The sequence below is a fragment of the Microtus oregoni genome, unplaced genomic scaffold (genome assembly GCF_018167655.1).
Source record: "Microtus oregoni isolate MIOR12 unplaced genomic scaffold, Mior012 000041F_ref0000270, whole genome shotgun sequence".
NCBI classification, from domain to species: Eukaryota; Metazoa; Chordata; class Mammalia; order Rodentia; family Cricetidae; genus Microtus; species Microtus oregoni.
The window spans coordinates 13,678,512-13,692,392 of NW_024543208.1; the positions used below are offsets into that span (position 1 = coordinate 13,678,512).

The 13,881-nt window shown below is 42.6% G+C and overlaps 1 protein-coding gene across 1 annotated transcript in view; it reads right to left on the reverse strand.

Annotated features, from left to right (window-relative positions):
• Positions 1-13,881, reverse strand: part of Pappa (pappalysin 1) — a 228,225-nt gene that overhangs the window by 188,168 nt on the left and 26,176 nt on the right. The window contains exon 2 of the mRNA XM_041632518.1: positions 10,267-11,329. Within this exon, the coding sequence (XP_041488452.1) occupies positions 10,267-11,329 (1,063 nt within the window). The remainder of the gene's footprint in view (positions 1-10,266; positions 11,330-13,881) is intronic.

Below are 13,881 nucleotides of genomic sequence, written 5' to 3' on the forward strand. Positions count from 1 at the left end.
CATATTTGATTTATGTGAAGCAAACCTCAGGACCCAGGCCTGTCCCCACCATTTCTGAAGCCACCCCGTGCTTTTTCAGCACCAGTTCTTCCTCATATCAGCACTAATCCACAAAGATACTTACTAACAGGTACTTTCATCATGGATGGGTTCATGTTAGGATTTGTGCACTACTAAGTGTTGTATATCCATGGCTCAAAACTGCTCACAGCAGGGAAATGCTCCTGCACACAGAGACAAACAGTCCCCTCCCTAATCTTTATTTACTGCTAGACAAGAGTACCTTTGATAGTCCCAGGGCTTAGAGTTTACTGAATTTCAAAGCAGCCCATAAGTCAAGAAGTATCCCTGGCTACATAAGAGAACATTATACCTTAAAACATAATAATATGTTTTAGAAGAACCATTATAGGAATATGACAATTTGTGTCAAACTACTGCTTTCACAACAAAACCATGGAGATCTAAGAGCCACAGCTTTCTCTTCCCACCATCTAGTTTCCTTCCTGTAGAACTCAAACCACAGTTGATAAACAGTACAGTGCCCACATTGAAAGAAATATGCATAGCTCACTAAAGCCCTGGGGTTTGTCTTTCTCATTGAAATACAATTTAAAGAAAGACAAACCCCATGTGTTTCACAAGTTGTAGTAGCCATGATGTTTTAGGTACAAGAAGTTGTTCAGAGACTGTATACTTTGGCTCTAGTTTTAGCCATGTTTGCCACATAGCAGATGGAAAGACTAGTTAAATAACACCGAAGTTAGGAAGGATAAACTGAGAATTACATCATCACCAACAGTTGTCAATATGGCAGCATCTGGAATTTATTCTGGACCACGGTTCCATATGAATCACATAATCCTAGGCAAATAACAAATGTATTTTAAGTTAAAACAATAAAATTACAACAGTAGGTGTAGATCTCTCTGAGTGACCTTTAACAAACCTAATAACTTCTCCAGATTTTGTCTTTCCTGGGATGAAAGCAGAGACGGCTTTCACAGGGTCATGTGACGATAGAGCTCAATTTAGAGAAAGGATATAGGAAACATGATGTTGTATGTCAAGCTGTTTGAAAATATCATTAAATTTAAATTAATTTTTGGAATGAGGATGCTACATTTAGGACTTGGAGGAAAAAGAGGTAGAATGCTTGTCCACTTCCCAGGTGTCACTGTCGGCAACCGAGGGATGTTCACAGGGTCTCAGCATGTCAGCTAGCCTGACTCCTTCACTGGAGTGCTAAACACAATGCATTGAATTAGACACAGGAGCTGAGAAATCCTTTGAAAGCATAATCTCGCTTTTACTTCTCTAACTGCATCAATGTCCATGCACCTTTAAAGACATCAAATCATCCATTTGTACCCTTGGTTTCTGTCCTATCCTAATCAGCTTTGTTGTTAGGAACCAGAATTGCAAAAGCTGATTTGAGAATGTCTCTGTCTAACAAAGAGTAGATCTTCAAGTTTGCTGTTTTACACACAAAGAATTACAGTAAGAGTGAAGAAGTGTCCAACTTAATGGTGGCCACTGTGTTACTACAAGAATCTTCTTTCCTCCTTCTTTGTGTATGGCCAAACCACAGGCAAATTGTCTTTCTACAGGGATCTTCTTGGGAAAAGTCTTCACTTGTGTATGTCTTCCACCTCTGTAAGAAGCTGAGACGCCTTGTGCTTCCGCACTGTTACAGTCACCAGTGCCCTCTATGGCCGTAAAAATAGTTCAGTAGTAGGGAGTCAAGCTCAAGGCTAAGGGCTGCGGTTGGCCTTCTGAACTCACAAAAGGCTAAAATCACAAACATCAGAAATGTAAAAATGGAGACAGTGTTCTCCCCCACTGTTTTACTATTAGACCACTAAACCCACCTAGAGCTCGGAAAAGAGAAAGACAGAGTAGCAGAGGGTGAAGGGGAAATGAGAAGGCTCATTGTGCCCCTTGCGCAAACAACTCTGCAAGGAGAAAGTCTCTGCTTACACATTAGTTCACTAGTTTGGTGTTTATAGAAAGCAAGAGCGGAGGTGTGGAGCTTCCCTCTAAGGTGGTAGGAATAATCAGCGCTGAGTATGAAGGAGCAAGCTGAGTTGAGATCCATTTAGGAAAGTGCCCACGAAAATGAAGTGCACTGTTCTCTGTAAGTTCACCCTTCCCTCGCAGCCTCATTGGCTATATTTCCTAACTGGAAGGGAATTTGACCAAGTTCTGAGGCTGTCATGAGCTGTCAGTGTCACCAGCAGATCGAGAAAGGGAAATGAGTGCTGAGTGTGCCAAAGTTAGGATGGAAAATCCCCAGTCGTCTCCTAGTGTAGTGAGGCCTTCAAAAGGGCATCCAGTAGACCTGTATGTCCGGGGAACTGGAAATGCGAACGCACACTGAATCTACAAAAGGGGTAAGAGAAGGAGCCCCTCAGATCCTGGTAAATTGGGAAGCCAGGAGGCAGCTTACAGGTAATGGTACTGACTACGTGAGGGACAGAGGGACATCTTTCTGTCCTCCAGGTCCTTTACTCCATAATATTCAGTGGACCTGGGCCCCACACATGCCCATTGTCTCTGTCAGAAGCGTCCAATCATAGTGTGGCATGCTGCTTGTCTCTCCAGAAGAGAGTACATTGGTATTTAGTATACATAGGGCTTTTAGAATTTAGAGAAAAACTCTAAAAGATATGGAACTCATAGCAGCTAAAATCAAAGGGCAGTGGTGATGGGTTCAAAAGTTTTTGACACTTATCCTAGCCTTGAAATTCTAGAATGAGGGCTCAGCATTGCGAAGCAGGTGAGACTGGAGTATGAAGGGAAGACATCAGAAGACTTCCCAGGGAAGTGACATCCCCAAACAACAGCTGCAAAATCATTGTTCTTTGTAGTGCTCAAGTCAGCTGCTACTCCAGGCACCCCATCAAATCGAAACCACCTGGTGAAGCCGACTGTCATTTCCATCACTGATGCCCCGGAGGAGGCAGCTACACAGAGCTAAGTATGACTGTTCTAAATGGCTTGGTGGAAGTGCACTCTAAATGTGCTTGGTCTCCCACACTTGAAGTAGGGAACTGTGTGGTTTTGCATACCTCACTGTTTGGAGCTCCCTGCTAGCCTCATGTTTTGGAGCCTAGTAGACTCTGTTGATACCAGTTTCTCCTGCATTCTGCTTTCAACTACTAAAATGTCACACAGTGTTCAGAGGTGGAAACCGACTGAAGGTTAACTTTACTCAGTAGAAAAGCTTGAAGAAAGCCCAGAATTAAAGTAGAGACAATTAGACCAGGCACACCACTGTGCCTGCTCATGCTCATTGTGTTTCAACATGAAAGCAAGCATGGTCAAAACATCTAGCATCTTCCACCAAACTAGCATGTGCCTCCTTACGACCACTGCCAGCACAGCATGGGATGGTTTGTGAGGCAATATATCTTCTAACACAGCTAGACATTTGGGATAATTGTCAAATAAACTACTGTACAAACTCGATAAGCTTGATATAAGTCATGTGGTCTTTATATAACAGCACCAGATCTGTGGCTGGTCCTTAAAAGAAAGCATCTTAAGAATGAAAGTAGTCTGGTTAAATACTTTCAGTTTGTATACTGCAGTTTGTTCCCGTCCTCGTTATGAGCCTGTAAGAATGCAGTCTCCCCGAAATGAGAGCTGACATGAGGGCAGGGGTGTCTATGTGTACATGGAAGGGATGGGGAGAACATCTCTAATCCCCACTGTGTATCACACTTGAAAGCAAGTGTTTCACACCAGGAACTTTATATTTATTTTTTGACATGCCACAGTATAATTGTTATCGCCCAATTTTAACAGATGAGAAACCCACAATTCTTACTCAACAATGAGCCAAGGTCAGACAGCTAGTGCAGAGTGGAGCCAAGATTCAAACCCTGGTCACTCTCCAACATGCATATTTTTTCCACTACACCAGCCCTGACTCCTGGTATTGTTGTAATGAATATTAGTCACATTAAATAAACCCTGATATTCTGATTATAAGATTCCAAGGCAATTTCTCTTACAGGATTACTGGAAAGGAATGAACGAAGTTACAGAGAGAGAGAGAGAGAGAGAGAGAGAGAGAGAGAGAGAGGGAGAGAGAGAGAGAGAGAGAGAGAGAGAGAGAGAGAGAGGGAGAGAGAGAGAGAGAGAGAGCAATGCCATTTTTTTCATCTGCTAGCAGTTAACTCTTTAGGACACTCTGTGATTCTCCTTTTATGTGACCCCAGGGCCACATAAAATATGTGATTTGTACCTTCAGATGTTTCTCTCAGTTGATGTGAAAGTGGAGATTCAGAGTTTAGAAGATTGGCCCAAGATTTCATAGCTAAGAAACTGGCCAGCCAAAGACACAATGTGTTTCCCTTGAAATTTTATTTTATTCTAAGTCATGCTGATTCTTGGAGATGCCCATCAAGCCATCAAGGAACAAACTGTGTGTCTCCATGAATGTGTCCCAACTAGACTTAGCTTTTTCCTACTCTCTGACTTGTCTTCCCATGTTAACTTAAGTAGCCCTACCCACGCAATCTGTCCCAACAAGGTCTTTTCTGTCATGGCTAAATCTGCCCACACTTCAAAGCTCTTTTGTTCATGCCACATCATGAAGACTTCTCTAACTTCTCAAAACCACAGTAGATCTTTCTTTTTCTAAAGTCACAGCCCAGAGGTGGGAACCCTTTCCATCCAGCCACAGTTTTAGGTACCACAACTGCCCATCCATCTTATCTCTATAGGCAAAAGGTGATAATTTCTGTCCATGTTTGATAACCTTGCAGTGAAGAGATAAGGTTGTTTGTTTTCTTAAATACATACACAGCATTGTAAGTAGTTGTTGCTTCAAATTCACCCCTCCTTCAAACGTCCTTAAATATTCTGTTTGAATGTAACATCTGTTTTCTACCAGGACCCTGACTGTCAACTCTCTAGAGTATGACTATTTCTGGATGCTTGCTGAAATCATAGTTCTTCCAGGTATCTGCCTCATTTTTCCTACACAGAATAATTTTCTGTATTTGAAGTCCACATATTATATGGATTGTTTGTATACGATTTTCCATTGAGGGGGTGTCCTTCAATAATGAGGAACATCTTCAACTGGTGAATAACAAGGAGGCAGACAGAAGAAGATACATGCAACAAATTACTGTGAGACCAAAGAGAAACAGTTCCCATGTTGTTTCCAACATGACTTGAAATACAAAATTAGGAAAACGTTGGACTATCCAAGATTTACTCCAAGGCTAGCAAGGTTACCTTCTCTGTCATGGTTGTAATCTTAGCCTGAACGTGGTTATCAGTGCCAACTTACACACCCGTACTGATGGGAAATCTATTCCCCTGTAGGCTAGAACATCACTAGAAAGACCATTCCAAGTGGAGATGACACCATCTCATTTCTAAACTCCTCCTCGTGTCATTCTGTCCCACCATGGCTTCAAAATCACATAGACTGTCTCTGCTTCCTTTGGCACAGGCAGGGTAGGTCTCCTTAGAATTTTAAGTGCAGGTATGTATCATGGTCCTGTTGTTCAGGCCATACGAAAATGTTTTCTTCATGCCAAGTATCTCACATTGCTTATATTACAAAGTATTCAGCACCCACTATCCCAGCTTTATTTTACAGCATACTTAGGCTTTCGTTATTATTATCATTGCATCTTATGAGAAAACACAATGTCAATACTCCCTTGATTACTTTGGTGCAACCATAGAAACAGAAAGGGACCATTCAAATCACTTACAAACTCACTATCCTATTACTTTTTATCCTCAGACTCTCGGGAGAATGCCAAGAAGGTTACAAGGACAGAATGTGTGACAGCCCATTCTACAGGATAAAATGACAGACTAGTACTAAAACCCTGGCCAAAATCTTAGGACTGTGGAACATATAAGCTATTGGGATGAAATTACAATTGCTATTTTGCTAAATGGTCATAGTACCAAACTGTCCTAAAATCCACGTCTCTCTACCCTTAGATTTGTGCAGCTTTAGAACTTCATTAGAGAGGTTTCTTTGTGCATTGGAAGGGATTAATCATAGCAACTAATAATTGGTCAGAGTATAAATAATTGTCTGTGGAGGGTTCAGTCATAAATGAGAGATCTATTTTACTCTCCCTCCCAAAGCTTTAAGAATCATCATAGACGAGAAGGAGATCTTAGTAGCCAGAAGTCCAGGAAGACCAGAGAGAAATTGTCTTTGCACACGATAGGACTGCAGCATTCATGAACTCAGTAGCTATGGCGGTCTGCCTGTGTATGGGGTGGGGGGGGCATCAGCTGACACCCCTTAGCTCAGGAGCCATTAGCAGTTGATTAAATTTTGGGGAGGAGAGAGCCAGTTTTCTTTAAGGATGTGACTCTTGTTAGATCAACCATATAACCATATTCCAGTGAATGGCAGCAAATCCATGGCCAGGACAAACTGTGGGTAAAGGACAGAAAGTTGGCAGAGAGTGGCGGATGGATCTGAGAGAAGTGAAGGGGATTAAGGAGTAGAGATTATGTTTAAAACACATTGTATGAGATATGAATTTCTCAAAGAAATAATTAGAGTATGAAAACCTAGAGAGGAAGAAAGCTGGTTTAAGATGATCTGGGTTCAGTTCCTAGCATCCATGGAAGATGACTTACAGATATCCACAGTTCCAGTCAGAGGGGATTTGATGCCCTCTTCTGGACTTCATAATAACATGCCCACATCGTGTGTGTGTGTGTGTGTGTGTGTGTGTGTGTGTGTGTGTATGTGTGTGTGTACTCGTGTGCGCACGTGCACACACATTAAAATAAATTTAATTTTTAAAATAATGAGAAACAAAAACAGCAATAATAGACATATGGAAATAAAGACAGATGGAAAGAGAAAAAGGGAGAAAGGAGGAGGAGAAGAGGATGAGAGAGGGAGGGAGGGAAAGGAGGAAGGAGAGAGAGATGCTGAAAGATTTTTTTTTTTATTTTTAGATAGTTCTTTCTAAACATTCACCTAAACAACAGCAGCCTGCATTTCCTGGCTTCTGCTCCAGTAGCCAGCCTGCTTTTGTCCTTTCTCCCCTTTTTCTTTGTCCTCCCTCTCTCTTGTTCAAAATCACAAAGTGAGTATTTCTCTGAAACCTTCCATAGGTTTCTCTCTGCACACAGGGCAGCTGATTCAGCCTGAACCCAGTAACCCCAGCTTAGTCCTGATGACAGAGGGCCTGGCGGGGCTCAGCCTGTGCACACAGTTTTCGCAGTAGCAAACAAGCAGCCCCTGACTCGATTGGTCACACTACTGGCACACGCCATGCACAGACATTTGGAACATTCAGTCTTGTGATGAGAAAAGAGGAGGCCTTTGGAATCTGCCGGTGTTGCCTGTTGATTTTTTAAATATCTGGAACCTGAGGCAAGGGACTCTGAAAAGGCCAGTTGGCTTCGGTTCTGACTCAATTATTACCACCAGACTTCTCACAAAGTTTTGAAACACTGCCCTGCCTCTAACCCCTGTCCTTCAATGTTACCTAATTGTTCCTTGGGTTTAAAGATTCAATAGTTTTAGAGTTAAAAAGTCCAGGTTTGAGCCCAAGCCTTCCACACGCAAGCAGGATGACTTTAAATGTGCCGCTTCATCTTTCTGAATCTGGAATTTCTTTACATAAAACAAGATTGGGGAACTTGCCTTCTCAACCCTTGGCAGATGCTAAACATAGATTTGTGACATGAATCAGAGAATGGTTAGCTGAATCAACCTGTGGATTGGATGACTTTCACTGTCCATGCTCTCCTTTCTATCGACTCTGTCTTTGAACGTAGGTATTTCATGTAAGCCTGATGTAGTCGCACACTCTTTGCTGATCACAGGGAACCTGCATTTTTCATTTGCCTAATGACTTTACTGAATCAGGCATACTGCACTCTCTAAAGGCCACTATTTCCCATAACTCAAATGAACATGCTAACTCCCATCTTATCTCCTTTGCCAAGTTCTTCCAGGCCTCAAATGTGAGCAAAATTGACCAGAACAAACTAGCCTTCCACTAAATCTCCCCTTGTATGCGGCACAAGATGGTAGCAAGGCAGAGTCCAGAAGCCCCTCCTATACCAGCAGGCTGAGCAGTCATGCTCTCTGAGCTACTTCCAGGCAGGACATTCTCCTGCCAGAATCCTCATTTCTCTGAAGATATGTATTTTTCCTGTGCAAGGGAGGTCCTTGCTCTTTTGAGAGAGACAGAGAAGTATGAAGAGAAAACCCACAGGGGTTGGCCAATGTGCTGAAACCATCAACAAGGCCAGGTTCATGTGTATTGGACAGAATAAGAAAGTTTCCCTAAAACAGGAAAGTGGTTGTTGACCCTTTCCCTGACTTCAGAGTGGAAGTCCCACACAAACAAAAGTCACACTCTGGTTATATTTTGCATGTTGGGATTGCAGGTTATAGTCAATACCCAGGGCAGACTCAAATATCTTGGGCAGCAGACCTCCTTTCTTCCTAATTCTGAGGAATAATACAATTACCTCTTCCTGAAATGTCTTTGTTTCTTCCCCAGTCCAATTTCTGGTCGAGTTAAAATTATACCCATTCTTTGTATACATACACTTTGTGTGTGTGTGTGTGTGTGTGTTTCACACTCAGATAACAGGATAATGTCTAACCTTTTACTCCATCACCCTTGTTTTGAGACCCAGTGTCTCTCACTGAACCAGAAGGTTACCATTTCACTAACTTAATGGCTAGTGAGCTCCCCGAATTTTCCTGTCTCTGCCCTCTGAGGCAAGGGTTGCAGGCGTGCATGACTGTGTGTGACATCTGCATGAGTGCTGGAGATTTGAACTTAGGTCATCCTGTTTTCAAAACAAGCATGCTTATCCGTCAAACCATTTCTCCAGAACCTTCTATTCTTCTTGTTGTTGTTGAAATAATTATTGTTTTATATACTTAAGGTTTAAAACACGTTGTGATGGGATAGAAGCACATAGAAAAGAGGTTACCATAGAGAAAATAGCAAACATGGTCATTATCTCACAGAGTACCTTTTTTTGGTGTCTTTTTTGCATGAATACTAAGTACAGTGCATATTTATTGCCCATAGCTGTCAAATTGCACGCTAGATTTCTGGAATTCTTCAGTTGTGCTTCCCATTCTGCCTGCTTTGGAAGGCCTCGGTGAAATTCCACCTGTCCCAACGAACTCTTCAGGACACATTCCAGGTTCCGGCACATGCTTTGAGTGGTACTCCCTGAATACCGAGCCCTTTTCCTAGCGAGCTAGTAATGTGCTGGCCCCTGAAGGGAATGCAGTGTCTCCTATGCCTTCTCTCTAACCTCTGCAAACTCTGCAAGCCATCACTCTCTTGTCACAGATGCAGAAGGAACCTCTAGGAGGTCACAGAGTGAGGAAATGGCAGAGCCGGGCTCTGAACCCAAGGCGTCTATTCCTAACTGACCTCCCATTTACCAGCCCACTACCCACAGAAAGCCCAGACACTGGAAGATTTCCCTATCATTTTCTCCAGTACAACAGCCACAAACCCCATGTAGCAACTGAGTAACAAAGGAATTGACTTTTACAGTTTTACCTCCATGTGCATCTATATGTGTGGGGCGGTGTGTGTGTTGCTAAAGATTGAACCTAGACTTTTGTACTAGTAAGGCAAGTGCTCTACTACTGAGCTATAAACCCACCTCTTTTTTATTTTGAGGTAACATCTCTCACATTTGCCTAGGCTGGCCCTAAACTCATTCTGTAGAGGAATCATAACATCTTCCTGTTTCTGTCTCCTAAGTTGTTGAGATTATAGGCTTGAATCAACAGGTGCTGCTGGTTTTATGTATTCATAAATAAAGTAAAAGTAATAAACAAAAATGTAAGAATAGAATAAAAATAAAAATACAAACTAAATAAAAGGAGTTCTGTTTACTTTTAACTGTGCTAAATTTTAACAGCAGCCTACGGTGTGAAGCTACTGGATTGGTGGGTACAGAGCTCATCAACACAACCACATATAGTACAACAGTTATTCACATGCAGTGCATGCTCCCAGTTTAAACTTGAGCTCTTTGAGAGGACAGGGCTTTGAGGCCTTCGTCATGTTCAATGGTAAGCACTCAGTATGTAGTCTTGTAAAGGACTATGCATGTACATAGTCCCCTGGATAACCTTAGTATTAGATTTGTCCTGGTCACAAGCCTGTTGTCTGAACTGGAGTACTGTCACAAATTTCAAGGAAACCTAGGTGTCTTATCTATAAGATAAAAACATAACAGTCAGTTCTCAATGGGACATCTTACCTGTGTGGAGAATCGGGATCAAAGCACGTCTTAGTGACATCAGTGATGTCTGGGTCACAGCACTCTCCACCATCAAAATTAAACCTTTCATAGTTACAGTCCATGTCACATACGCCATTCTGCTGCTTCTTCATGAAGGCAGGGTAGCGCAGCTGGCGGCAGTCCCCACCATCATGGCCGGTCAGTGTATGGTTGCATTCGGGATCGCATTTCTCATCCCCAATCTTGCTGATGTCACAGTTGGCAAGGATGAGGCGATGACGCAGAGAGGAGCTGTTGATGTCCAGCACCTCCAGCTCCCAGGAGATGTTGTAGTGCTGGAAGGCCTCAGCCAGCTCCTGGTGTTGAAAGTTGATCTGTTGCAGGCTCACCGTTGGGTTCTTATGGTCATCGTCATAGATGTTGACCACACGATAGCGTACCACCTTAGGGCGACGGAAACTTGGGAGCTGGTTGTAACTGGAGATGACTTCTGTGTTGTCACATAGCGTCTGCCCACAAAGAGGGGGCTCTAAACTAGTGTCCAACAGGAAGCTGTGGGCATTGCTGAATTCCATGCGGGGGATGTTACCATCCTTCATGGGGGACCAAGTGCGCTTCACATTGTCCCAGTTCTCCTGGAGGAGGAGCTGAGGTAGAGGGGTGTGAAGGCCATGGCTTTCCATGTCAGACAGTACCTCTCTCTGTGTTCTGGCTACCTTCCATAGACGGAAGTTCTCGACGTGGCCCCTGAAGTTGTGATTTTGAGCACTGCCCCCCAACATGAGCACTTTACACTTCTGGGTCAGTGGGCTGAATATGCCACCGACTTGCTCCCCAGAGGTTGCCACCTGGGCACCATTCAAATAGAGCTTCATCTGTCGCCCATTGTAGGTAGCAGCTAGGTATACCCATTGGCCTGGCAGGTAGCTGCGATGGGCATCAATGGTGGTCACTTTCCTGGCTCGGTCTGTCTTCAAGGAGAAGAAGTAGCGTGGGTCTCTGTTGCCTTGATCACTGATGGTGTGAATGCCCACGACCCATCCTCGGTCACGTGAGGTATAAGAACATTTGTCATACAGTCCTATGTGGTCCCAAAAGAGAAAGATTAAAAATAAAGCATGGAAATAGATGCTGGTTAGGTTTTTTTTTCTCTGATAAAATTCACATCAAATACTCTAGAACAGTTGTTTGTTTTGGTTTTTCTTTTGTTTTTTTCTTTGTTTGTTTGTTTTGTTTTTTTGAGACAGAGTTTCTCTGTAGCTTTGGAACCTGTCCTAGAACTAGCTCTTGTAGACCAGGCTGGCCTCATACACATGCCCCTGCCTCCTGAGTGCTGGGATTAAAGATGTGAGCCACCAAAAAGCTCTATGGGACCCTGGTTGTTACTTATGTACTCTCTGGTATCCTTGACCACACTGAGGACAATTCAGTAAGGGCTAGAGGAACTAACAGGGAGAGGGAGTAGGATTTGTCAGTACCTCAGGGCAAATGAACTCATAAAGTTTTACTCCTTTTTATTGAATATGGAGTATACCAGAAGGCTTCTGTTAGAAGAATGAGTATTTCACCAGTTAAAAAATTAAAACAACACCCCCTGCCCCGCAAAGATCACAGCCTCTAACTTCCTCAGCTCTATCAACAGTGAGGAAGCTGAAATAGAGAACAAATGACAGGTGTTTATTCAGAATCACTTACAAATCTCCCAAGAACCAAGTGTTCAATATCTACCACTCTCCTCCCTGTAATGTGTGTGAGTATGAGTGGGTTCACATGTAAGTATGTGACCTTTTCAGCTGTAATCAAGTATACAGTCTAAGTCTGTACAACAGGCAAGGCATCATGGTAAGATCTTTATATGCAATAGCTTATTGAACACATATAAATCCATGGCAGTGATATTTTTTTCTCATTTAAGCAATGGTGAACATGGAAACTAAGGGAAGGGAAAAGATGGGTATGAGGTCAGTTGGTGGGTAAGTGGATTCTAGCTCTTGGAATTAGCTGTTTAATGTATACAAGTTGCATAATACCCCCAACACTCATACCACCAAGGATTTGGATTTCTTCATCTACCAAGGAAAGTTGGAGGTAGGTATCACAAGTGTAAGGACATTTAAAGGCAGACATCCCTCTTGAGAGATCTAGAAACTTTAATAAGCTGCTCAACAGATTCCCTATGTATCTGATTATCTTTGTACTCACCAGTCCCCCATCCCCCACCCTTTCTGGAATGTACCCGCTGTACCTTGGCACAAGCAAAGCTTTCCGGATGATGAAGAAGATTTTCTAATTACATGTGTACTTTAAGTGTCAGATGCTTGTATGAAGCCAGGTGAGAAGAGAAAGAAAAGGAGACAAGAATGAATAAAAGATGCTCATTTGGGAAGGACAGTCCCTACTCTCACTGGGGAATGAATCAGTGCGGTCACCGTAACTCTGAGTGTGCATCTGCCATTAATACTCATCAAATAAACATGGAGAGTGTCCAGCAAAATCAATAGAAGAGGCCCACACAGTCTTTTTTTTTCTTTGTGGGCACTGGGACCTTAGCATCTGTGTAAATGTCTATGTTAGCATCTGACACGGCCAGCATTTTGGCAGAGGATCTAAGCCACCCACTTCTTCCTTCTCACTCGGAACATTTTCAGGCAATGGACAGAATATCCTAACACAGTCTTTTGCAGTCCGGGTGACACTGGCATTGCAGTAAGTGCCTCCGGGCCTTATTTGAATGAAGTTTTCTATTACACAGTCAATCCATGGATGATTTTATTTATTACAGTCTTCCCTGACTAACACACAAAGCACCTCTTCCAAGGGTGCATTCTCTGATAGCTCTGTAGCATGGGCCATTTTCTCTACGAACCATTTTGCTTTCAGAAAACAGCATTGGCTTACTCAATTTGGAGTTGCCTGTATCCATCGTGTGGTCTCTTCTCTACTAGACTGGATGGCTCTTGAGGGTAGTGACTAGTTTGGTTATGTCTGTAACCGGTCTAGCTACTTGTTACAGTAGGCACTCAGTATGTCTCCCATGAAGAGAACATGGATATATAATTCAAACAGAATATGAAAAAGAAAGAGGGTTTTAAAGATAAACAGAACTTAAGGCACTAATTCATCAGTTATCAAAAACAAAGAAAGTAAGAGGACAGATTTGCTTCTACTGAAGGGAAGGGGGAGGATCTTTGGGTCCAGAGTAACCTGTTTTGACTCATAATGACCGAAATTACAGGCCATATGTCTGGAACAAAATCACCTCATCTCTGTGGACGTTGACTCCCTCATCTATATCTCTTTTTACATATTCTATCCTACTTGAAAGACATACTGGGTATAATATTCTTGACATACACAGGCTATCTAAACAAGAGCTGGTTTTTAAAATGCTAAAGGGGCTGGGAGTAAATTACAAATGAAAGAGTAGGAAATAAGTGGAAACAAAATACAAAGGTGCCAGAGAAAGGAGGTACCATGAAATCATCTTGTTTGATATCGTAAGATAGAGCATAAAGGCTCAAAAGCCACTTAGAAATCCTATATTTCCATCAACCTAGACAACAGTAAGAGACTATGCATTCAAAGTTACTTTCCTGCTGACTCCCTCCTAAGACAAAGAACTGTCTTCATATC